This window comes from Pterocles gutturalis, unplaced genomic scaffold, assembly GCF_000699245.1.
Source record: "Pterocles gutturalis isolate BGI_N339 unplaced genomic scaffold, ASM69924v1 scaffold23571, whole genome shotgun sequence".
In the NCBI taxonomy this organism is placed as follows: domain Eukaryota; kingdom Metazoa; phylum Chordata; class Aves; order Pterocliformes; family Pteroclidae; genus Pterocles; species Pterocles gutturalis.
The window spans coordinates 1,335-28,640 of NW_010101024.1; the positions used below are offsets into that span (position 1 = coordinate 1,335).

Genomic DNA, 27,306 nt, shown 5'->3' on the forward strand with positions numbered 1-27,306 from the left:
ATATAAAAAAATACTTAAATATATAAAAATAAATGCAAGTACAGTACAGAATACAAAACAATCAAAATATTTCAAACAATTATTTTACCATATTTTCCATGTCTCTAAATTTCACTTGATTATGTACTTCAGTCATTAGCCTGAACAGGCAAATGTCAGAGAGAAGAGATCCTCACATGCTTTTACCTGATCTCTTTTCATGGCAGCAGACAGAACTACAGCTCACATGCAGCAAGAATCATAGCTAGTTATAAACAAACCTCTTTGCCTGCTAGCAAGCAAGTCTGGCAAAATCTTCAATGTGACAGCAACACATGAGCTTTGCTTTGAACAGCAGGTTTATGTAAAGCAAACGAACACAAAACCCACACCAAAACCACAGTTAAGAGGTTAATGCTCTCTGCTTTTAACTAATCTTATAACCTCTTTCTGAAGACAAGTGCTCAAGCACAGGTGGCAAACATCAAAGATAAATTTAAATATTGGAATGCAACTTACCTTGTTTCTTCAAGTTTAGGAGAATGTGCTGCAAAAATAGGAAGTGTTAATTAAAATTTAATTAGTAATTATGTTATCACTTAAATATTAAGTATACCATTAATAGAAATAGTTTAGCACTGCCTAAAAGTAGGCAACTAAAAGAGCAAGAGTTCCATGTACAATGTCTGAAAAATAAAATTCTAAGTTGGAAAAATAAAATAAAAAAATCAGAAGAGCAAAACAAAGAGTCAGATTTAAGCAAGTATCTGAAGGCATACACGGAGATCACGCTTGACCTGTGCAAGAGTGGGAATAAGAGACAAGGTATCACATGCTGTCGGGTTGCAACAACGCAGTGCAACTCCTAAGAATGAAAAAATCCCAGTGATAAAAGTTTCAAACTTGATTAATAAATTTCAAATATTATCAGTAATATATCACTGTTTCCTGGATCCATGTTTTCGATCTTCATACTGAGACCTATTGTGCAATATTTATAATGTTTTACCTGCTAGGCAAGCTAGAATGACACACTTTGGACACAAGATTTTTCTGATAAATATATGCAGTCTCCCCAGTAAGTAAAAGAAAATCTAATTTTGAAAATTCAAGAGGAGGGCAAATGGCTACAGAAGAACTCCTACACAGTACCTTTAAAAGATATGATTACTTGATTCTCACAGTGGATTATACTTCTCAAAATGGAAGGTAAATAGTTTACCTTTCATTTGTAGTGTCCGTCTTGAATATCTTTTGCTGGGCCTCCTTTCAAAGGATGCTGATCTTCGGGCTTTGTTGGTCTTGGTGGTTTGATATTCTGTTTTCCCACTAACACCACCATGTAAAAGTACAAAACAATAAAATAAATTACTTATATTTAATGACAGACACTGCTCATCAAAACATCCCATTTCTATTTTAAATTCATAGCTTAATAATCTGATGTCAGTTCTATTAAAAAAAAATCCCCAATGCCTGAGAAGGTCTTTCACAAAAAAGGGATGGAGTTTTACAAACATTTTAACCTTCACCCCATTTTTTCAAGACAAAAAGCTGAAGCAATGATTCCTTAGACATTAAGTCGCTGAAAAAAGCACATTTGCCCTTTGCATATTTCTGAGGTCAGCCATGAGAGGCTGAAAATTCTAGGATAGAGTGAAGCTTAAGGTATGTTGCCAAAAGTCATAAAGAAAGGTGGTAATAGGACTAAACGCCAGCATCCAGATACTCTTGTTCCCAGGCAAGTATTTTTTCCCCAACTTTGGCCAGACTCTGCCTCCAAAGCAGTAGCAGCCTCATGTTCTGCTGACTCCTCAGTACTACTGATCCCTTCTGAAGCAGACTAGCTGGTACTGCTACAGTTGCTGGAAATGGAAGCAAAGTGTATACATACTGCCTGGGGTCATGTCCCACCCCCTTCCATATGTTCTCACCAAGGCTGGTGGGGCAACTGACAGAATCCTGCACAGCAGTCTGGGACCACAAGACACTCAGAAGTCTGTTACGTGCACCAACAGTGCCTAACATGGAATGGGCATTATCTTGGGCTTCTGAAGCGCTACCATCACTCAAACAGTCAGGAACTCAGAAGTCAAAAGACTTGCAATGTCCCCAGCTGCACAAGTCAATCATCCATCCTCTAGGGTTCATTTAAAAAAAGGTGGGCTTTCAAGAGGAAGTGATCTATAAAACACAATGTACTATATATGCTACGTAAGGAATATAAACCTTGAGAAACCTTTGGTTTCCCACTACACAGACCAGAATCACCTAATGATAAATCAGAAAATGCAGGGGAAAAATCTATATGATTTAATAAAACCAATAATGCAACGCACTCAGCTTGCAAGCTTCACTGCTCTGTATGCCCTAGGTGAAGGAATACCAAGTTCTCTTGCTTCCACACGTAATCCAAGAAAAGCAAGAAATAGCAGAAGATATGTACTAAATGACAGATGAGACTGACCTGTATCGGAACCGGGATCCTAACCTAATGAACCCTGATCGACTTGAGCTTTTTTGGACAGGACCTCGGAGCCGGAAGAAGGCGTGATGTTCCACTGCACACTTCCACAAGTGTTTGCAAGCTTTGGGATGATCCAGTCTAAAGACAAAAGTATGCTCCTGCTCCTTTCCCTTAAAGCACACAAAGCACACTGACGATTTACAAGGGGATTGAGTAAGTCAAAGCTACAATTCAAGGCAAGCGAAATAAAATTTGTTTTTTATGAATACTGAAATGTATGTTTTAAAAAAAAAAAAGATTTTAGGCAGAAAAACTCGACCTTTTCAGAAGCTTCAATGAACAACTGCTCCATTGCCTGAAGTTGGAAAGGGCTAGAGTCCTTATATTTAACTAGCCAAACATCTGAATAAGTGCAAATTAAAGACATCATTATAATAGGAAGGTACTTCACAATGAGGCTAACATGGTCTCACTTCCAAATCTGATCTCAAATTACCAATGCTTGCATTTTTATAGTCTCGTTTCTGAGCAATTTCTTCCCATGGGAACAATTCTGGCACCTGCTGTAAGAATTCATTCCATTAAATGTGGTACCTGGCCTTTCAGCTTTCTTGCACAATGCATGCTGTTTCCAAATTACTTAGTCTACACTAGTTTCACAAGGTATTCCCTTTTTAAAAACAGGGTGAGGGGAAAAAAAGTAATTGAGCATGTTAATTTAATACTTAAGTCCCTTCATCCCCCTCCTCTCCCCAAGTCACAACCAAAAATCTTGCAAGGCATTCATGTTAATTCTCTAAACTTAAATATAAAGAAAGAGATCAGGAATACACAAACTAGTACCGTATAATCAAGACTGAGATGTAACCAAACAGATCTTTATCTACCTGTTCATCATCTTCAACAACAACTAGAGTGAGTTTGTTCTTCTTGAAATCAAGTCTTGTTATCTTTGGCCTGTAAGATGAACAGAAAAAGCAGGTTACGTCTAACTCTTAGTAACTCACTGTGAGGTATGCTTGACATGCTGGTCCAAGCCTCTCTACCAAATATTTTTTTTCTGGTTTTGTGGGCGTTTTAAGTTCACACAGTAGAGTTTGATTATACTGTGGATACCAATGTATTTCTTCAAAATTTAATACTTAATTAGAAACCTTAAAGATAAGAAGTCAGCAATTTCTAAAGAGATAATTCTATCAGAACTTAACAATTACTTGAACGGAAATAAAACTCCAACCAAATATTCCTGCTTGCCTACTCTTCCACAAACCACAAAACTGAACTCAGAAAGACACAAAGGCCACAATAATTCTGCTTTGTTAAAGAAATGTAAATCCCTGTACAATACCTCACAGATGAATTCCTATGACTCTAAGAAAATCCCAGCCAAAGAGAACAACGTGAACATAACATGGTACAACAAAGTCAACACTTCTCCCCCTGTTCACCAAAAAAATAGTGAGATCTGATGCTGAAGGGACAAAGCACACAGACAACATTTCTGCTACAAAGTGAGTGTTTTTCTGAGAAGTTTATAAAATTGGACTGGGCTAACCCAAACTAACTATTCATATGATGAAATTTCACCTCATCCTCTGCCTACTTATTCTTTGTATACAGTTCTGAAAGACTGGATGGGAATTACAGAATAATCCATAAATGCCTGTGTACCCAGACCCAATTATGCTAGATAGAAAGTTCTGCACCACGTGTTCTATGCAACAGTATGACTGGGTGCATACTTTATTTCCAAGCAATCCAGTGCAATATACAACAACAAACACACAATAAAAAAAGTAAAAATCATCCCAAAGTTATTCCATCTTTTACTTGCCTCTAGCATGCTACACATGTACAGCCTATTAACATATCAGCCAAGAATATTTTTGGACACCATGAAAACACTCACAGACTACAGAATATTTCTGCAGGTATCTAGTGCTGCCATATCCAAAACACTTTTTTTTTTTTTTTGGCTAGTGCAAAAGAAACAAGAGAGTAAAACTCTAAAACATACTTTAACGTACAGAGAGCTTACCAGAAAAACAAACCAATCTTTGTGTCTCCTTCAAAGACAAGAACTCCTGTAGGTGTTAGTCCCAGGCTGTAATCGTTGCCATCTCTTGCCTAGTTGCCAGAAAATAAAGATTATGTTCATTTTGGTGTTTGACCTTTTATCCAAATTATTGCAGTGATTAATGTAGCTTATTTGCCCAGTGCTACAATTAAACACGTATCTGCTTATTTTGTATAACAAAACTCTCATGTTTCAATGATTTTATTCCATGGGTTTTTCTAGTTTGCAACCCTTCAGTAAGGCTGCCTAAAGTGAAAAAGTCAAGTTTCTTGATTTGTCTATGTAATAAGGACCTCCTTGTGCAGTTCTCTGCACTTCCGTCTCCACAGGAGATGTATTTTTACTTCTAGTTTTTTGGTTGGTAGCTGACTGGACCCCAATCAATTTTAATTTAATTACTATGATTTTCACATAGCTCTTAGTCTAAATACCAACCGCAAGTACATACTGCCACACCAGTAACATATCTAACACAGAGCAGATATGTTTGGACTAAAGTTATACCTTCTAGAAATATACACTATAAAGTGGAATGTTGATGTAAAGACAGATCACTTGTTACACAGTTTAGACGAGTACAATATTCCTTTTTTCCCCCCTCAAAGCAAAACTAGTGTTGAAATGTGGGACAAAGCTAACATAATTTCCAAAGGTCACCATGCTGTGGTTAAACATACCTTGACTATGTGCATGTCTACACCATACATTTCCAGCCACTTAGCTTTGTTTAAGTAGTTAGTTTCAGCCTGTGCTGGTGTTTGCCCCCTGAAATAAATTTTTTGGTGTTAGGTAGATGCCTGAAAAAGCACAGAAAGGAAAAACTGCTATATGAGGAAAGAGGAAAAGAAATTCCACAGAGTTTGTGAAAAACCTAAACACTGCTGACACTTGTTCACTTTCACGAACATCAAGGTCACTTTTGTAAGTTTTAATCTGAAACTGCTGCTGCAAAAGTTATTGCGTTTCAAGATTTCGCAACCTCATCGTTTTACTCAGACCTTTGAAAAGCTTCATTCTTCATATTACACCCTCTTACAAAATATGACAAAATCATATTAGAATTGTGCTTCTGAACAAGACCACGGAGGAAGTGTCAGCAGTATCTTTTTAATACATTCACTTCACAGAAAAATCAGTGCCAACAGCTGGTGAGCGCGCACTGGAAGATCTAATACCTGCATTCCTTCCATTTCTCAAAAATGGCTAGCTCCATCTCTTCAGTCTGAGTGGGAACAAACCTGAACTCAGACACCAGTTCAGGCACATGTTCAGCAGAAAAAAAGTTCAGCTACAAAAGAATAGCATTGTCAAGCAATGTTCCCAATAAACACAGGGGATACGAACAGGAACTTTTGCATACTTTTCTAGTTAATCTAAAATACTAAATTTCTTTTTGTGTTCCTCCTTCTCCTCCAGTCCTGCCGATATCTGAAGTGTCACCTTTTTTTGACAGGGAAATTATGGACCCTGAACCAATGGTTCTGTTGCCTGCACAAAAGCTTTGCATTGATATATTCCTTAGGAAGCTTCCTATAAACGGAACTTATCAACATCCTTGAAACTCACCTTTTTTCTTTCTTGCATAAAGTTTTAAACATTTTTATCAATGAAGTCTCTACTGAGACAACAGATGACTAAAGTTAAAATGGAATTTTGCCTTAAATTACTGAAACAAAATCTCTTGAGACTTGTAAAAAGCAAAACCAGTTCTGATGCTTTTCATAAAACTATTTGTCCATTCTAAAAATCAGTTTCTCATTTTATCACTATAAATCCATCTGTCCTGCTAAAATTAATCTGTGTCAGGACATAATCACACAGCTATTATTTTTTGCTCTCTTTTCCATCTAAGAGCATAACAAATGCCCTGGTGGGTCAGTCAAATGGCTCATGCAGTCCACTGCTGCATGCTCAACAGGGGCAGTAAGAGATGTTATTTAGAGAACACACTGGAACATACTAGTCAATGGGTGTGCCACAGCAAAAGCACAACCTCCTTTTTTCCACAGATGCTAACATGTCCAGCTTTTAAAGACTGAGGTATGCCCAAAATGCTGAAACTCACAGTTAGAAACCTTTATAAAAACGTTTATAAACACTTGCTCTTCCCACTGATTTCAGGGGCTTGTTGGTGTTCAGCTCATATCCAAAAAATTAGGGGTAATTCTGTAACTTGGAACTTGGGTGTCTGACACAGGCCAATAATTGTTCTGTCTGAAAAAAGAAACTACAGATATTTACGTGGAAAAAAACCAGCAACATCTTTGGGAAGACCTGGAAAAGTCAAATAAACAAACACAGTATTCCATAGGTACAAAAACCACGTATGATCTAAAAAACTTGTTTCTTGGATTTTCAAACACTGCAAGCATAATAGCAGTCTTCTCACCCCCTCCTGTTTCTTTTTTTTTTTTTAATGCTGACTGAGGAAGTCTGTAGTTCTATAATAATTTACTCCCACTAAAACGCCTGCCTCTGTTGAAAGGAATGCTGTTAAAGCCAGCTTAGGTTCCAGCTGATTTAAATAAAAGTACACAGCTGTCAGACAGTAAGATTAAAGCCCTGCTACGGGCCTCATTGTGGAGAGAGGAAAGAAAAGACCAGCACAAAAAGTAATGGATATATGGCCTAATTAGATCACTTTGTTTTTCCAAAAACTTACCCACTGAACCTGTATCTTAAGGCTCTAACAACGCTAATATTTTTAACTATAGAATGTATTCTAACTGTTCTCCTTCCACACAAAGGAACAGGGAAAAAAGGCAGGTGTCTTTTACAGTTTAATCCCAGCTCTCTACACCTACACATGATCAGGGTCATTAGTAGTTCCTGCCTGAAGAACAAAACATGTTTTGGAAAATATCTGTAAGAGAAAGAATTTCAGTGACTTAATGCATCAGTTTGTAAGATGAATGTTGTGTAGAGAATCTATGTGGCACAAAGGAACACCCATCTCCAAACTCCTTCTTCATCAAAGAGGACCGCACAACAGCTTTACAGCAGAAGTTCTGGGATTTTTTTGTAGACTCATAAACTGCCTTAAACGAAGCTACATAGCTACATACTCCAAAAAGGACCCAAAAGCCTTCTCTAGCAGACACTTCTAGAACTTCAAGCCTGCCCTCTTACTTTTGGAAGTTCCCTCGCTTGAAACCACAGCAAACTTCACATTTGTTAAGATCATACCCTCATCCAAACAACAGAAGACACTGGCCATGAAAACTAGTGATACAACTGAAGGTCAGAGCACAGTTCTCACACAAGCCATGGATGCTGGAGTTTCAACTGGAATCAAAAGTCAAAGATGACTCATTAATAAGAGTCACAGATTACTAAAGCATAGTGCTGTATAGCTGAGAAAAAAAATGCAGTATGTCACCTCTTTTGGTTGAAGAAGAATCTGAAACAGCAACAAGTGCAGATCAACCATAAATGGTCAAGTACAAGCATGAGATGGGGCACTAGCATGTTTCTACAAATAAGCTGAAGCTAAAAGCTGCGTGGTTTTTATAAACAGGACTTTTCAATTGAGTGTAGAATCAAAATAATTTAGTATCTAATTTGAACAACAAAGAAAACACATTGAAGAAATTGCACAATGAAAGAAGTGAACTGTGTTACTATATAAAAGCAATTTAGGAAGACTGCAGACCTCATATCTTGTGTGAATGCGGACAGGTTTGCACACAAGTACCTGAGAAAACAAGTTTAGGGCAAAACTGGTTATGTTCAGAACCTCCTTGTTCTGTTTCCTGAGGAATCAAGTAATTTTCTACATAGGCTCTCAGCAAAACTACAATCAAGAAGACCTGTTTCACATTGGATCGCTAATGTCTGGGCAGAACCTATTTTCTGGATGTAACAAAGACAGACTAAAAGAGGTAATGAGAGTCTACACAAAGCTGTTCATGCAACTTCATCCTTCCCCACTCATACCTACTCACCTTGCATGTTATAAGCTGCCAACTGGACGGCTGTGTCAAAAGGACATTCCAATCTGCCATAAGAGAAATGCATTGTTAAAATCTTAGCATGTTAAAATGTTTGGGATAAGTGAAAAAGGATTAGTAGATTTTCAACAACACTACATTATTTAAGCATTCCTCTCCTGCTACTCATGCACAGAAAAGTAGTATCTTAGAGAAAAAAATAACACTACATAACTTAGCAAAACTTATGAATTATCCAAATATAATAAATCCTATGCTAAACACACTGTAATTGTTTAAAAGGATGTATATTGGGAATACCTACTTTCCACTAAGAATATCCAGTTTTAGCTGCAGAACAAATAAATACCTGTGGGGTTAAATAAGAAAGAAAAGTCATCAATTAATAGTTCTAATGTGTCACTCAGATAACAGGACGAATTTAGAGCCTGACAAACACAAGTGTTTTCTACACTTTACATGGGTTTTCAAGACTGAAGAAATTGCACTGTGATCTTTCAAGGCTTTATCAGTTGGGTTTGTACGCTTTGCACACATTTCAAATGAAGTAAATCCAAAACTAGAAGTTGTTACAAGCTGAACTACAGTGTTGCATGGAAAAAGAAACAGGATACCTAAGCAAGTCTAACTTATTTTCTTCTGATCCTACTTGGGGAAAGAACAGTTTGCATCTTCCACATTTTCTTCATCATTTGTAGACATAACAATCTCATAAAACAATGAATTTTTTTAAGTCTCTCAAAAATAAATGTTCCTAATGTGGATTGCTTAGTTAAAATCTAACCCAGAAAGCTGACCGCAAAGTGACAAAAAAATAAACAGGAGGCTGCAGCCTTTTCAACTTGTTTACTCTTCAGAGCCAGCTTTCCTTCACTGCTTTGCTTTATTCAGTACTTTTCTTCTTGCTTAGAAATTGGGCAAATACTGAATACAAAGCTCCTATCCTTTTTGTGTGCAATACCAATCCTTCCGATCCAATACCCACGGAGAGTAGCCCTTTTGCTCCATTATGGTACACAGCTTTCCTTTAACAAGAAAAGTAGTCTCATCAACTGAAACGCTGGCATCCAGTTTGAATTTTACTACAGATGAACAGAAGCCTTACACGCAAAGCCAAAGACAATGCTTCTGTTTCAGCATGTGCCTACATCTCCTCGTACTCACATACATGGACACAAAACAGATGCAGGCATTTTTCCTGCAGGTCCCTTGGAAATCCACAAATACTTTGCCAAACCATTTATTATCTGAAGCCTTTTGAACAGTGTCCCTTACACGGGGAATAAATTTGTTTGGTACTGACCCTAGATACCAAAAGAATGAGCACAAGGCCTCCAGTGTAGAGTGGGTGTGTCCGGTCCGAGCTTATCAGACACGTAACACTTGCAAACAATTCATGCATACTTCCCATGCTTAGGCTGTGTTATGTGACCTCTGACTGGTGGCACCTGATGGGAAGCTGGCAGAAAACATGAGCAAGCTGCACCTGTGGAAGCTGAAAAGGGGCTCCAACTGGGTGTCCTGCTGCAGAAAGAAAAGGGGGAACCCTTGGAAGCCCCTGTTAGTGATACCTATAACCAACAGCAGAGCTCCCCTTCCCACTGCTTCTTTAAGACATAAAATTGTCTCAAGACAGAAAAAAGACTTGCTGCTCTCCTGTTCTGGGGGATTAGCTAAGCAGACAGACAGGGTTTAAACACCCTCAGGTTTCAGGTCTGCCACACTAAAACCTGTATAGCAAGGTCTGCCTGGCAGAACTCAGCATGGATGAAAATGTTTCATACTGGTAGGTACAGATGTAGGTCTGAATTTTGCTTATGTTTACTATTTTTAAAGACAGTTAAGTGTTTATTCAGGAACATGAATGGGGAGGTAAAACATTCTTCCCACATTGGCAGGAAAGCATTAAAGAAGAGCAGTTATGACATTATGTTACCATATGTAAGTATGGAGCTGCACAGGGTACATATGGCTGTAAGGCGTAATGCTACTATAATCTTCCTGGTAGCACTCCTAGGGATTTGGCTAAAGTGCAGATCGAAGATCCACACAGATGTAAACCTGTACAACAAAGAAATGCACTTCACGCTTTTACAAATGGCTGAGGGTATGAAGTGTCTACATCTACTGAGGAAACACACCAACTTTGTTTTCTGTCCAAAATGTATCTGCAGCAGCAGTGACAATGCAAAGAAATATTGCCTTTTACAACAGATTTATACTACTGACAGATGGTAGGTTGTGTTCTCTTTCAAAGCACCCCAAGCACTGAGACAGTCCAACGTGAAATGCTGCATTATGAACGGATTTGTGAAATGCTTTAATCAAGAGAAACTGCTGCTCACCTGATACTATAATCCTACATATATAGTACTGTCAACTCACATCTCAACATGGCAGTAAAATACTATTTTCCCTAAGCTCTGCAAGGGCCACATAAGTAACGGAACATTAACTGAACTTATTTTTGCCTAAGAGAAGCTCTTAACATGCAATTCAATGCTTTTCTGCCTAAAGAAACAGAATGACTGCATACAGTTGAACCTTAATGCAGCTTAAGAAGAATAAAGAAAGAATGATGCCTGCTCTCTTCAGTAAAACCTCTGTCCATTGTGCATAAGCTACTCGGATCAGTTGCAAGAATTGCCTAATGAAAAATGGTGCACCAAGTAATACAGTAAACATCTAGATCTCTTTATATTAGAGCTCATTCATTTCACGACAGCTACATTGGGAACATTTACAACAGCCAAGTAAGCAAGCAGCTCTAAGGAATTCTCCAAAATATAACAATTGTTTAAATAAATACCACAAAAACATTTTCCTGGTCTTATTTGGGTACCTCTCTCTCACACAAAGTCCCTCTTACCTTGTTAGCTCCTCACGTAGATTGTTGGGCTCTGATGAGTAAAACTTTACGCGAAAATGCAGACAATATGGTGGGCCAACTGCAAAGTAGAATTCATTCAAGACAGCAGTAAGAGTTACTGGATGAGACATTTTATTTTTTTATTACACAGAATCACATAACAAAACTTGACTGAAATTGGCTCTGTCCTACCACACGGTCTTAAGGACAGAATTCCTTTGTGACAGGGAAATGCATGAAAAGCATTAGGGTGAAAGGACACTTAAATATATGCACAAAATAGTTTTGCATGTCACAAGTCAATCCAACAGTGGTATCACACTAAATTGACCTGTCCTGCCAAGAGCACACATAAGTTAATCCCTGTATTTGTGGACTCTATCCATCACAAGAAAGCTGTGCATTTTGGCTTTGCAGTTGACAGAACCTCCAGGTGCTCTGTTGGTCTCTGTTAACACCTTGCCAGCGCTCTGGGAAATGCCCACTGCTGACAGCTCAGGCCCCTTTATTCCACAGAAGTTCAGACATATTTTAGTGGGATTTAACAGACCCTTCTGTGGGAGAAAAATCTTTTCTGGAAACTAAAGAGTTAATTCAGGAAAAGGATGGATTAACAGTTCTTTAAAAATGTGCAGCACTCTGCTGATTCTTGCATCTGACAGGAGGAATTTTTTCTCTCTCGGTGCTTCCAAAACCTCTGTGGTATTAACACAGCACCACAAATCCCTGAAGACTTCCCACAGCGGAGAGCAAGGAAGCCGCTGAACAAAAATCAGCTGATGTCACAGCTTCACCCACCACTGAAACGATCAAACCACTCTAAATCCTCGTGCAGCTGGTAAGAACTTGGTGGACCGAACACAGATTGGGACATTCAGGACTGCCCCAAGGGATGGAGGTTCCAAGAGAAATTTTTCTATAGCCAGGATAATGACCTATAACACTGAAGCATCTTCAGCTGCCTTGACTCCATTTAAACCATAATTAATGAACCTCTAATACGTTTAACCAAGGACATTAGACTAAAGTAATATGAGCTACAGAGGGAACAGGTCATTAAACAACCAGCAGCACCATGCCGTGTTTTTGTCACTGAGTCTTGTCACCCATCACAGGACACTGCCCCTCACCACCCATTTCAACTCTCTGTGCTTCCTGTATATTCAATTTGAGATACCAAAAGAAAACAGAAAGGACACTTACTTTTAACTTGCTTTTTAATGCTTTTTGTGTTGTCCAACCAATGCTGAAAAAGAAATTACTTTCATTGAATCATCAATAAAGAAATCTCACAGAAAGAACAAAAAAGAAAAAAAAAGCATATTCATCAGTGATGACCATCTTGGAATAATAAGTAGTTCGCTGAAACAATCTAACCCAAATCTTTCACAAATCAATGAGCTCTCAGAAAGCTGTGAAGATCCTTTCACTCAAAGTTTGTCATGGAAAAGGTCAGTTTCAAACAACAGAAACATCATGTAGTACCTTACTTCAAGCCAATCTTCAAGAAAGCATCATCTGCTTTAAAAAAAAAAAAAAAGTGCTGACAACCAACTTCAATTACTAACATTTTCATCCCATCCAAACAAACAAACACATAATTCACACCTTAGTAGGTCAGTGACAACATGCCAGAAAGGCATAAATCATAGCTGGAGACTCTGGCACTTAGCTGTTCGTGTTCACTTGGGGTGGAGGGGAGAGAGAAAATAAATATTGTCAGCTTTCAGGAATTTTCTTTAGATGACCCAAATGTAGTAACAGCAAGGTTTTTTACATCTGAACATAAGCGTCAGCTTACCTAATTCTCCAAAATATATTCACAGGTGACATTTTAGCAATTGTCACATGGGAGGACAGAAGTTACTGCCTCACCTACTGATGCTAATTATAAGCTATTTACTAGAAGTGAAGCCAAAATAATGGCTTCACTTATCCTGCATACAACACCATGTGAAAAACAAGCTATAGATGGCAGGTTGAGAGAAACATCTACATGTATATACTATGCTCCTTAAAATAACTGTATATACTCCCACTGCTAAAAAATTACCAGAAATTAAAGAAAAAAGCTGGAAAGCTAACATACAGCTAGCGGTAGAGACCTACTTCCAAGCACTGAGTAGTGCACACCTACTTCCTCAGAAGGAGGTGAGTCAGTTAAACAGTAAACACAGCACCCTACTCAACATAATTGCATTGACTCAACAGCCAGAGCAAACTACCTAGCACACCATGTCCTGCATGGTTCACAATGCCCAGGTAACACCACCTCATCTGATCAATCCCACATGTCACCTTGCAACTAACACAGATGAATTATATACTTAGCAACACTCCTTTTGTTAAACTATGTGCCAGAAAGTTCACAGTAGGCCCCACGGAGGACAGAAAAGCAACATGGGTATGGGAAAGAACCGGTATTTTCAGGTCGCAATGCCAAGTGCAAACACATTCCTGTCTCCAGAGCAGCCCTGCCTTCTGCAGAGTGTGTGTAAAATCAGCCTGTAATACAGCCAGGATATGCAGCAATTGATATATCAGCTGCAGATCAGAACAACTGAACCATCTACTGCTGCCGTGCACACAGCTGAAAACGCTCTCATCACCTGCTAACACAAAGTAGCTACAGAAACCTATCTGAACTGTATCTAATATAATTTTGAAATAAAGCAGGAAGTTCAAGGAAGAATTAAGCAAATATTTATGTCAACTTTGCTTACACTACCAGCAGAATGGAGTTGAGCAATATTTTTGTTTCTTTGAGAAAATGACAGAATCTCTGTTCTTATTCCATAACACACTTGCTGCAAGGGACAATTTACTTACTCCTTCCTCCACCATAAAAATATACGAACTACCCACTTAGAGGCTTGCAGGTAATTTAAATACAGAAACAGCAAAGAGAGTCACTTCTGTACTCCAGGACTGGCTGTGCGCGCCTGTTTCATCTCCCTCCTGTTTTCTCTCATCTCCTCCACATTCCATGTGGAAGGCAAGTGAGGGGCCCGCAACAGGCTCTGATAGTGTTTTACTCTGCTTGGCTCCTACCACTGCTGCCTACAAGAGCTCTGCCTGAATGGTCAGGGTGTGCAAGGAAGAAGGGAACCAGAACTGCTTCTAAATGCAGGGGAAGGAAGGAAAAAACCAACAAAAAAACCCCAAACCAACACATGGACACAGAGAAACGTCAGGAAACTTAAGATTTATTCCAAGTGATTAAAATGGAATTCAAGAGGACCTGGCAAAAAGTTTACATTTTGATGAGAGTTTGCTCAGCACAGTCTACTGCTGAAATCTAGAGATAAAGTTTGCTAAACAAAAAGCAATATGAACAACTGACTGCACAGAGTACTGGAAGTCCTCACTAAAACATTTTGTTGCTTCAGAAATTAAAAACACAAAAATCACCCCAAAATCAAAACACAAAAAGCACCCCAAAGCCCAGAATCATTTCAAGAAGGTAGGGTAAATGAGTTTGGTTTTTTTTTTTTTTTAGTAAGATGGGGAGGCTAAAACTGGTCCCACACTTTATGGCATACTTAGTACAATGTTACACAAATAATTTTCAGCATTAAGCACTACATTAGATAAAACTGCCAGAGTAACAAACCAATGTGCTGTACAATTCCATTACGAAGAGCAAGTATTTGATGCTTGCAACCTGTATGTTTGAATTAGAAATTTGCCACATGTTAAGTATTCATAGTATTACTAGAAACACCTCTGCAGCATGGCTAGAGGAAAAGTCAAATAGCCCAACAAGTTAACAGCAATCTTCATCTTTTGTGTCACTGGACATGCTGTGCTGTTCATTGTCAGCCTGAATCGAAGTTACTCAAATTAACAATAGCCTGTTCCCTCGGCTGCCAGATTAAGTCAGATGTACGGTGGACAATATAGCAAATAATTCCTTTTGCCATCTCCTGCCTCTTACTGGGGTAGATGGGGAGGTAGAGACCGAAATCTATTCCTAATCATCAGAATAGCAATGAACACAGAAATCACATGAAAACAACAATTCTTTCACTTCACAAATTGTTTCAATAACTTATTTAAGAAAGCTAGTATTTGAATCCTACAATCCAAAATGCCTGGAAGAGCTTGTATTATCTGGGATGCCCCCACTCCCCAATACATCATAAGCTCAAATACCTAACTCCTAATCACTTCAGCAGCTCAAAAGCAGAAAAAGAGCTATCCTTCAGTTGTTCAAAATGAATCTGTTTTAACTGTGATTTTTCAATAAACAGGGAATTTCTCAATTTTTTATTTAACTACATGTTGCTAGTTTTTCAGAGTTTTCATATCATTAGATGCAACTAGCTAGTAAGGCAATATACTCAGATTTAAATTGGGTAGCAGAAAGACTATCTCATTCAGAGACAGCAAACAATTCTGTCCACAGTAAGGGACTGGATTCCTACACTGTTTATTTAACGGGTCTCCTGGATAATCTTTGACAAGTCACTTGATTAGTCTCTTGCTTTTGTTTCCAGCTGCAGATTGTGTTTCTGCTAGAATATGCCAGCTCCTCTTTGCAAAAACGGCTGCCGACACAACAGCTCTTCACTTCTTAAAGCAATTATCTCTGGCTCTTCTGTGTTCAGCTCTTCTGGCAAAATGCAAGCTTCCTTATACAGAGTGTATCAGTAAAGTCCAGTTTAAACAGATTGTTATCTCTAGTCTGCCTCTTTTCAGTCACACATAGTTAAGAAAAGGAAGCAAACTAAATTCTAAATCGCTTGTACCTGGTAGGTTGTGCATTATCAAATACTTAATCAGGTGCTGTCTGGACTGGAAGTAACAATTTGCTGGACAAAAGCAAGCCATGAGCCATTGCTGAGACAGAAAAGATTAACTCTTATTTCCCCATTTCAAGATGAAATTACTTTATTTGCTAACAGAACAGTAAGAGAAAAAAAAGATCACCACGCAGATAGTTTCACCAGTTACAACTAACCGTGAACTCTTATGATATTCTAGAGGCACAAGGAAATACTTCAGAAGCCACATGGCAGAAATTAAATATCTAAAACGTACAGATTATTTTTTTCCTGAAGCAAAAAGATGAATGCAATGGAGCCATTTACTACGAATACTCAGCATCCTAGACTGCACATGCATAACACAGCTAACTTGATTTTATAAATATAAAATGGTATGTAACGGGCTGTATTCTAATATCTCTCGGCAGGAGGAACGCATGGTTCCATTAGTGTAACAGTCTTCTCCTTCATAGTGTTAAATGTGTCTGTTCTGCAAGAGATTTAAGACCACTTTCACTACTGGGAACTGCAGCCCAGCTAGCTAATCCTGCTAGTCATGAAGCTTGCTTCAGACGCTGAACATCAATTATTTTCTCAGAAGAGAAAGTTCCCTACAATTACAAGCTAGGCATAAAACTTGATTCTCAATCATTTTGAAAAGAAGGCATCAAGTTATAAGTGCTCTGAGGTGGATAACACAGTGTCCAAAGCTATCAGATTCTTTCAAATATTCAAGCTTGGGGAGGTGTTTTGCCATCGTACAAAGCTGGAATAATTAAGATGTCATCTTCAAATTGTTCTGGACATAGAACCTCATAGAAGTAAAGGAATATACAGCATTGCTTCAGGTTTTTAGCTCATCAGCAACTGTCTGTGCTTCTACGCTACCATCCTAAACATGAAATAATTCTGAAGTGGACTTGAAACGCAGAAACAATTAGGTCATACATTTAACAAGTAAGACTGACATACACAGTATGAAAACTCAGTTATCCTTCTACCTGGGGGTGTCAAGATAAGTGAATACAGGTTTAAGTCACAGGGATGCAGGACAGACAAAAATCTACTCCTTGCCTAACATCTCACTTAACCTGCAGCTATACTCGTGGGCAGGATTAAGTACCTGAACATAAGAAGTATCTACATAAAACTCCACAGCCAGCAAGTGAAAGAACCATGGTTGCTTCCAACAGTGCCCTGCTTCTGATTTCAAAAGCAATCACGTTTTTACCAACACACAACAAACTTCACAAATGAACTCAGGCTTGCAAGAACCCTCTACTCAAACTGTCCAGTACATATACGAACACACCTATATCCCCCCCAAAATTTCTACTTGCAGGTCTGAGTCACAACTGATTTGAGGAAATCAAAGGCACACCCCTCTTGACAACATTCTTTCCCAAGCAGCCATTAAAAAGATCACTTTTGCTGATGAGAAAGTTGATGGCATTGGCAAAGGAAAAATTTCTCCACTCTGCAGAACAACAAAGAGCCAAGCACTCTGATTTTGCCCCTTCCTCTCTGCATCAGCAGCATCAAGAATTTCTACGTGACACACCAGGCTCTGGGGTCCTACTGGACCAGCCTGCCTAATGACAACAGAAAGTGTGACAGGAACAAGAAAAAGACAAGAAAGGAACAAGTAACAGCATTGTAATATGTTAGAGTACTCAGGTTAAAATTAACCTTGGAGTCACTCAAACTAACACACCCCAGAGCTTCTGCACAAAACTTAACTCCAAAAAAACCAGCTTTCTTATAGCATTTTTGTCAATATTAAGATTTAACTTTTAGAGAAAAAAAAAGAGCACTGCTACTCACCGCCACTTGTGCAGAATCCATGAACCTTAATCCAAAGTAGTCACTTTCTATTAGGTCCAGATGATACATGATCTGTTCAAATAGGAGCTGGCCTTTGGCTTTTTTCTGAAAACATAAAAGGATTTAGTAAGTAGCAGGTAGATTTATTGTAGCATCTACCATCTTCTAGGCATACTTTACATTGTAATGCCAAAAGTAAGAGAATCCCAAAATTAAGCTCCTGAAAATGTAATGTGGAATTTTTTTTTTCTTTCATATTTTCTGATGGCTGTTTTTCTGAAAGGCAAATGTACACCTAACAAGAAGCACACATAATATCCTTAAAGGACTTGCATAACATCCTTTCTTGGAAAATGTAAACATTGACTTGCATAAGACTGTGTTAAAACATCATTTTATCACCATCCCTTTTAGGCTTTCCTTACTCACCAAAGTTGAATAGAACTAGAAATATAGCTAGTAGAATGACAATGACTAATGCACTGGTAAATTTTCAAAGCAAATTACAGCAAATTGCTTAAGAGTTTACCACTGTTTGATACCTAGGCAATGCACCAGTTTTGAAGCAGGTAGCAAAGCATATTGAATTAGGATATAGCATTCCATTAGCAAGTGCTTTTAATAACTGACAGGAAACAGTCTGGGGCAAGCAACTTTTGCAAATAGAACTTAGATAACACATTTACAAAAGTGAGTTTGTAAAAAGCCACTGCATATGCTCATACATAATATATAAAAAAACTTAGCTTTAGTTCCAAGTAAACATCATTTTTACAGTGATGATCTAAAAAATTAAACAGTCTTTTTAAAGAGAAGGCATATGAATAGCACTAGGCAGTTTCTACACAGCATACAATTTTCAGGCTATGAACTCCTTCATAGTAATACACTGAAAGAAAAGCTTAACAGTAATACCTGAGATGCCTAAAAGTAATAAGAACACATTAATAAGTTAGTAGATCAGAGTGCAAGTCACAGTGTTGAAAGAAATATTTTTAAATGCAAAGAAATGCAGAAAGGATTTATGTTTACTCTGCAAGAAACTGAAGGATTTCTCTATTTCCGTAATACCATCTTGCAACCTTTTATCTTAATATTTATCCATTCACAACTTGAGAAATGGATTAACTTTCTAAGCATACTTTATAGTAAGCTAACAATTAGTAGATTTATTCCACCCCTCAAAATTCCTGGCCAGCTAGAATTCTTATTCTCAGAAATAATCTGGTTTAATCACCAAATCATATCCATGTAAGAAAAGCACCATGTATAATTTTTGCCACCTTTCTCTACCCTGATCTTCAAATATTTTATATTCCACCTTGCAATCATAATCACTGGTTTAGTTAAATCCAACATGACATTTTGCAGCCCAAAGTAAAATCTCAGAGAAGTCTGTAAACTGAACCTGCCTAAGCAAGTTGTCCCACAGTTATTTATTTCCAAGTATTAGGGGAGGTACAGGGAACGAAAGGCAATTAGACCAGCAGACAACTTCACACACACACACACACAGCATCTACAAACGTTGTATGATGGAAATGCCGAGATGTAGACCTCATCCAACTCGTTCAGGGCAAGTTTTTTTCTGTTGACTTCAAGAAAAAGTGCTTCTCAGACAACAGCAGATTTATGAAACACCAGCAAGACTCTCCTAAGAGAAGCCTTAAGGTAAACCACCTACAAATAAAACCACACATTTCTTCCACTATTTGAGTTTGTATACTCTTTCTTGAAAGAGCAAGGCATTGAACTGTTGATATTTTCTCTCAATACAGGATGTCTTCTGCTTAAACAGTAAGATGTACTAATACAAGGTAAATCAATTCAGCACTTACAACAGCAAAACCAGAAAAATATTTTATTTTGCATTAAGCTTTCTGCACCTTGTCTAAAACTAGAGGAAAATCTCCCCTTATTGGGCAGAACATTTTAGATCCTTCCCAATTTCTGAGTAAGTAATCTCTCAAAACTGTAATTAACCAGTTATCTCAGTCAAATTCCCTCCTGGGACAGGCAATGGAGCACTTAAACTCCAGCCTGGAATTACTATACCTACTTAGACTACCAACAACCGAAACTTATTATTATTCAAAATTCTGTAGTGTCAAATTAGCTTCAGAGTGTGTTCGCCTTTTCAGTCATCTCAGCAAAGAACTCAAAGATCAAGTGGACCCTGAATGACTAATGTGGGAGAAAGTCCCTGAAGAATAGCACTGGAACAGCTGTGGAGAGGTCTGCAGGGCTGCTGGTTGTTTTCTGACTTAAATCACCAGGGCTGTCATCCTGGATTTAATTATGCAGTACTTTGCACATGACTTAAACCATCAGTTGCTGTATTTGGATGTGCTTTAACGTTAAGCTCAATTTCTTTCTTAAAGTTATACTAAAGTTCTTCCTCTTTATATTTGAACAGCTGCCAAAAATTGAATTGCTTTGTAACGGATCATTTTTTATGAATCAAAATTCATTTCTTTGTAAACAATAAAACTGTGATCTTAAGTGTTTTCAAAAAACATAGCAAAGATACACTTCTATTACACTTGCTAGTGAGAAGCTACCCCTAACTCTGTAGTGGCAATATCCAATTGAAATTACATTTTTATCCCACTGCTACCCTACATTTTTTTTTCCCCTTCCCCCTTTCCTTTTTTTTTTTTTTTCTTTTCTTTTTTTCCTTGCAGCAGAGCTCAGGTTACTCTCAAAGGGCAAATATTTTCAAGCTGCTTAATGGTTACCGATGAACTATTAACAACTTCACTCACAAGCAGCCCAGCCAGTGCCTGGTCCTTCAGGGCACAAATTAAACTCCTCATGTGTTTGTAATTCTGTAAAACCCGACTACTTGATTTACACAGTTTGCTATACTCTGTAGGAAACAGCAGCAAACATCTCACAGCAGGACAATCAACAACTGAAGTGGGAAACTTAAATAAAATATATAACTTACGTAAGCCAGAGCATGTAGGGGTTTTGCCACACTTTGGAACGAGATAAAAGCATCTTTTGATCACTCTGGTATGAATCATGTCCCCCCCCAGCCCCTGAATGGCAGGGATGCTCCCAACTATGTCCTAGTGACATCTCATGCTACTCTTAACTGCAATTGCTGGCTGAGTAAGTGTTACAAAGGAAGGACTTAACCCCAGTAACTCAGCTGCAAGGTTGGGTAATGCCAACTCTGGTGTTCACCTCAGCAGTCTGGTTTGTCCCTTCATCACTGGGATAAGGTGATAAGGAGACATTGACCTTGGCTCAGGCATCTTGGTCAGTGCCTAAAACCAGAAAGGCAGCATTTATACCCTCTTTTCATGGTCTCAGAGGTAAAGGCTCTGTCATGGAAATGCATTCAAGAGCATAAGCCAGCAACTCAGTGCCCCACAACTTGCCTGTCTGATACAAAAGCCATTTTGAGGACTAGCAGCAGCCAGAACAGACCACCACCGGTAGAGCAACCCTTGTGCTGGGCAGGCACCAGCTGAATGGCTCCCTTTGTAAGGTTTTTATCAGGTTTTTAATGACAGTGAAGTACTTCCAACTTCCAAAACTTGGAAAAAATAAAACCAAAACAAAAAAGCTCACCTAATGAATTTACTAACTGAAATGCTCATCAGAAAAGGATTTTTCTCCTCTTTCTTTTCTCTGTGAAGAAACTGAGGTTCCTATACAAGATGAACTCTGAAAAATAGATGAAAAGCCTTTACCTTCATGGGACTTATATCCCTTGTGTATCTGCAGCTGTACTTTTCTGTCAGAAAATTTCTTCAAATTATTATGTTTATATTGCTTATTAACAATAATTAACAGTAGCCATTACATTCAGTAGCTACTGAGGGGCAAAAACCTCCCTTCCTGTTTTTTGTCAACTCATTAGGTGGGTTATCATTCATATTCATACCAGTTTCCTCAGAGACTCCAATTAAGCCTCAGAGAAGGTGGCGACCCCTATTCAGGGCTTACAGCTACCCAGTTGCTAGGATGTAACACGTTTACAGACCATGGCAGTGCAGGAGCAGCAGATGAGCCTGTCGATTTTTTATGAAGTTAATCCCCCTTCTCCCAAATGGCATATTTCAAAAAAATAAGCCATGAGAAAGCTCCAACAGTGAGCTTTAAAGGAAAAAGATTTCATCTCAATATAATGAAAACAGTATATATAGCTAACAACATTAAGGTTTTCTGGAGAATTGGAGGGTTAAAACTCCTTACCTTTACAAAGGCAGCGTTAGAAGTACGCATTATTTGTATCACCCTGATCTTCTTAGGGCTTCAAGGACTGAGCTACAAAAGGAGTTGCTCTTCTCCTCAACTCCAAGCATCAATCTTTCAAATAGCTTTTCCAAATTCCACAGTCAATTTTCTCCTTCATCTTAAAGATGCCACTGGCAGCAAAACACCAGCTCTGCTTCTCTCCCTGGTTTATCACAGCCTTTGACAACATGCACCATATATTCTTGTACTGAGTAAAAAGCCCTGCAGGTGGGAAGACCGCAGTGAATAATTTTTACCTCCAGAGACAGAGTTTATCAATTCTTCTGTTTACTCAATCTCTCCCAAATACAGCAAGATAAGCATTTGGGATTAAACATTTTGTTTCATTATTCTCTGGAGAAAGGAAAAGGCATCTCCCAAAAATATTAATAAAGAATTTATTTCAATACCCACTATAACTATACATTTATTAGAATATTATAGAGAAGAATTTTAATGTACTGTGCTCAGGTTTATTGACACTATGCATAAAAAGATAAAAGATTCAAAACATTCACACTTGTCAGTTTGTTTTGTCAGAAGTCTCTTTATTTTTCCTCTCCTAGAAAGTTTATATTTTCTGGTTACACATTTGAGAATCCATTTCTGAGTCTATTTCCTAATATTCTTTCCAATCCAGAATATATTCAAACTGACTGTCCATCACTGAGGTTTAAAGATTAGATACCTCCCCCCGGTACATTCTCAAAACACTTCAGCTTTATTTCGTGTTCCACCTACAGGGTTCTCAGGAACAGTTTGGTTAAAAGCATGAGAGCCTCAGCCTTTGAGCTCTATACAGGTGCAGCTCAGCAGCAAAGGCTTTGGACAAAATTTGCTGTTATGCCACGAGTTAGCAATGCTAAACCTTTGGGCAACTAAACCAGCCAGCAGCACCATCCCCAGAAACACTCGGTACCACATCACAGGCCAAACAAATTACTCTGAGAGCAGCAGCAGCTTGCTTCCAGCTGCTCCCTTCCTTCCCTTCCACCGTGGTACCACATTGCAGGCCAAACAAATTACTCTGAGAGCAGCGTCAGCTTGCCTCCAGCTGCTCCCTTCCTTCCCTTCCACCGTTGTCAGGGCATCGGGCATTGCAGCAAGCCTCAAATGCTCACCTGCTATTACCCCAAAATCACTGGACTCCCAGCACAACTCAGCACGGGCAGTCTGCAATTCTGCTGCTGCTCAGAAGTGCTGAAATGACTCAGCATGTACTGCATGTCTTATATTCCATCTCAATATGCATTCAAACCTTGCACCCCAGAAGCACGGGATCAATCTGAACTACGGCTTGGGCCCCCTTATACCACACACTCAGCTCGGGATTGATTTTTCCAGTTTCAGCCCCCTAAAGGTCTTTCAGTAGTTTAAGCAAATAGTCAAAATCATTTCAGTAGTTTAAGACAAAGACCATATGATAAAAAAGTTTTAAACCAAAACTTCATGGCCTTAACACACATACACAAGCAAATGTTTATTTACTCATTACTTTTGTCAGCTGAGATTTATTTTGAAAATTTAAAAGCCAGCCTTGAACACTAAAGATTACTCATTTTATTCGAAGACTGATTTTCCAATATTTCTACTATTACTTGACTTTCTTTTTAATCAGCATCTGTGCCACAGACAGCATTCTGTATTTCATATTTACAGCTACAAATATTCAGCAAGTAGCCGCAAATATTCTACAAGCTTTTAAAAATAACAGAGTGGATTACTGCGTAAAAACAATTATCACAATACATCTCTGATCTTGTAGTCAGATCAACACAGATCATCTCCCTCCACACAAAAAGCCAACAGCACTCGTCAACAGTTTCCTGGCAACATTTCTGGCATTCCAAAATCCAGACAGATTTCTTAATTTTATTTAAATCACTACAAATATAGTTCTTTTTATCTTATTTTGTAAGCACTACTCCAAAACTGTAAACAGCTTAGCTAACTCCTGCTATTCCACAGAGCTCTTGGACTGGTTTATATAAGACCTTATTTTAATGATGCTTTATTATAATAAGGACAAAAACATCTCATTTTGCAATCTCCATATTCAATTTCATGCATGCATAAGTAAGGAATATTCCAAGAGGAAAAACTACTCAGAGAGCATCCATTCTCGTAATGTCTTTCACCTTATACCACTAGGAAGCTTTTGCCTAAAACTTGGGTTGCATGTACCAAAACTGGAATACAATTAATGCTCTATTATCCATAAGAAGATTATGTAAATTGTGGGTTAAACAGGGTCAGGTTTTTTTACCAAAACACCCCTGGCTTCCACAAAGCACAGTGCTGCTTCTGTAAGATCCCATACTCACTATCTATTGCTACTGTAAGGCTGACCTCTTCCCCCACACAGAAAGCTGTACAAAAATTTTTAAAAAGGTGCATATTCCAAGTGTATCCCTGTCATTTAATTTGCATTACTTGTCTTACCATTTTTCCCCTCTCCCAATTATTACTATGAATAGCATAAAACTGACTATCTCTACAACAAATACTCTATGCTTAGATTTTTTGATTTAAAAAAGTCCTTGGAGCCCTCCAGTATTCAACACAGCACGTTATTTGAAATTCTTGACAAACACTTTTGTTATCAAGTATTTCATAAACTATTGGTGACTCCAACTAAAAACAGTTTTCAAGGAAAAATACTGCTATGACACCCCCACCCCTTGCCCCAACCTGCCTTTCCCCACAAACCATGACTACCAGAAGAGCAGGTATTCCAGCTGCTGAAGGGTTCCCTTGGGATCCCAGATTGGTATGACTGAGCTGACAGAGTCTTCAGGTATTAAACCAGGGCTGTTCATGGCTTTTGAGCTTTTTGGAATTCCTGAGGTGCAGCGGAGGAAGATGGAGTTTAGTTTCGCATGGGAACAGGATTAAAAGCAAGATAGGAGATGTCAGCAAAACAAAATTCTTGTCCTCTCACCGCTCATACCACTAATCAAACACTCCACCCTTGGATCTTAAACAATTAGAAGAAAAAACACAACCCAACTTTTGTACTGTCCAAGTTGAACTCAAGGTAACAGAAAGCAGCATGTATGACAAACGACATCAACAACAGCATAGTTAATAGACACCGCATATTTTATAAAAATTTTTCATAGACAATAATTATCTTCTCAGTGTTTGACTAAGCACATAAGTGTAAAAAATCACTGAATGCATTTCGACAAACAAAAAGCTTCAAAAAAATAGTAACAGACAAGGAAAACTACCAGGTTGAAATGCAACTTGAGAATCTGAGATGACGGTGGGGGGAAAAAACCCCACACTTTTCCATCTACCCTAAAAGAACACTGATAACTCACATGAAGTTCATGCCCCTCATTTCAAACATACCAAAGTGACAGTAAATAGCATACATAACACTGATACTCTTCAGTCATTGACATGGCTATGAAATAAAGAAGATACTTAAAAAGAAGTCTGTGCACTGCATAGGACTGTAGCCTTGATGAACAGTTCAAGTCAGGCAATTTTGTAATTAAAAACAACAGAAGAAATAGGCAAGCAGACAGATTAAGTGGCTTGACAGACACCATAGATAAGATCAGTGGACAAAAAGCAGAGTTACTGCTCAAATCCTGTCTCTGTTTTTAATAAATTAATCTCAACTGCATCAATTACAAGACATCCCTTCTGTCTTACTTTCAATATTCATAAAAACATCAGTCTTTGCTGATTAAAAAGACTCTGAAACATTTTTGGTTTACATGATACTGTTCCCTGTGGTTGCCTTTTTTTCCTTTTTTTTTTTTTTTTTTTTTTTAAATTTAAACAGAAACTCATTAATCTCAGATTCAATTATATGAACAACCGTAACTCCAGAACACTCTTCCTTCAGTAGGAAGTTCACCGTAAGGATGTAGCTCAACAAGCATATTAAGCAAGCGTAAACCTGCTACCATTCCTCTAAATGCTTCTTCACCACATTTGGGGAGGCACATGGGGAACCAGATTGGAGAATCACTCCAGCTGGAAATTAACATAACAAAATTACATCAATTATTTTCAGCCACCACATTTTCTTGACTTAGCGTACTGCCTGCCTGCCAAAAAACTGTTTCTTCTGCCAAGGGGTATGCAAAAACAAGGACAAACGCAATAATGAAAGCAGCATTTTTTCTTCCTGTGGCAGCAACAATTTATGCCACTGTAAAGTATTTATGTAGCCACGGATTAAAAGAGGTATGGCATTCACGCCTGCCAAGACAACTCTTTATCTGGCCATGAACTAACCTGTTTCAGGTTTAACTAAACGATTCAGTCTCAAGAAACACTTTCTGTTATTTATTTTTAACAACAGTTTCACAGAACATCAGTAGACAATGGGACTATGCAGAACTGAACTAGCAGACCCAAAGTGTTCATTTTAAACCAAATTTACTGCCAAAGTAACAGAACCAGTCTTGGAAAAGGCCTTAGCTCAAAGAGGATGACAATTCTCAAGGAAAGCTTTTGTAGAAGAAAAAAAAATATCTCTATATAGATGCACACATGTATTTTTAATTTAGCTTTAGATTTTAGAAAGCAATGTCGTTTTGCCAGGATTTTGTACCCTTCACTTCACCCCATCTTTTCCCTGCCTTTTTTTTTTCCTCTTTCAGAGTCAACCCCAAAATATGAACAATGCAACTGGAGACACAATAACACACACACTAAAGAGTTTGAAATGAAACACTTCATCTACTTTTAATTTATTGTACCTTAATCACCAAAGGAACTGGTACATTATGATGCACTGTAATTACTGCACCTAGTTATGTAGATTTAGCATATTTGTTTACTGTTACTCCTAACCTAAGATGTCCACAGACAAGGCTTTATATTGGCTTACAAAGTAAAAAAGCAAGAGTGAAAAAAGTTTCTTGTAGAAAAAAATAGTTACTACTGCACCCCGATCTATGTTTTATGATCCATATACCAGGTCATGACACCTTTTCAGGTTCAATTTATGCTCCTCAAAGCCTTAGAAACATTGTTAGAGGCGCCAGGAATTTTCCTACAGAGCCAACTCCGGCTCCAAAGATTACTGCTCTCGTTATGTGGAGACACCAATTTAAACTCAAGTACTTTTTAAGTGTAAGTCTTGCTATAAAGTG

General features: G+C 38.2%; 1 protein-coding gene across 1 annotated transcript in view; it reads right to left on the reverse strand.

Annotated features, from left to right (window-relative positions):
- Nucleotides 1–498: 498 nt before the first annotated feature.
- The window catches only part of EPB41L5 (erythrocyte membrane protein band 4.1 like 5), a gene marked incomplete at its 3' end in the record, with an annotated part of 28,452 nt that continues 1,644 nt past the window's right edge, over nt 499–27,306 (reverse strand). Inside the window, 12 exon segments of the mRNA XM_010081945.1 lie at nt 499–526; nt 1,202–1,308; nt 2,447–2,616; nt 3,334–3,403; nt 4,485–4,573; nt 5,201–5,288; nt 5,699–5,811; nt 8,460–8,520; nt 8,778–8,822; nt 11,343–11,421; nt 12,546–12,588; nt 17,936–18,040. Coding sequence (XP_010080247.1) covers nt 499–526; nt 1,202–1,308; nt 2,447–2,616; nt 3,334–3,403; nt 4,485–4,573; nt 5,201–5,288; nt 5,699–5,811; nt 8,460–8,520; nt 8,778–8,822; nt 11,343–11,421; nt 12,546–12,588; nt 17,936–18,040 — 998 coding nt within the window.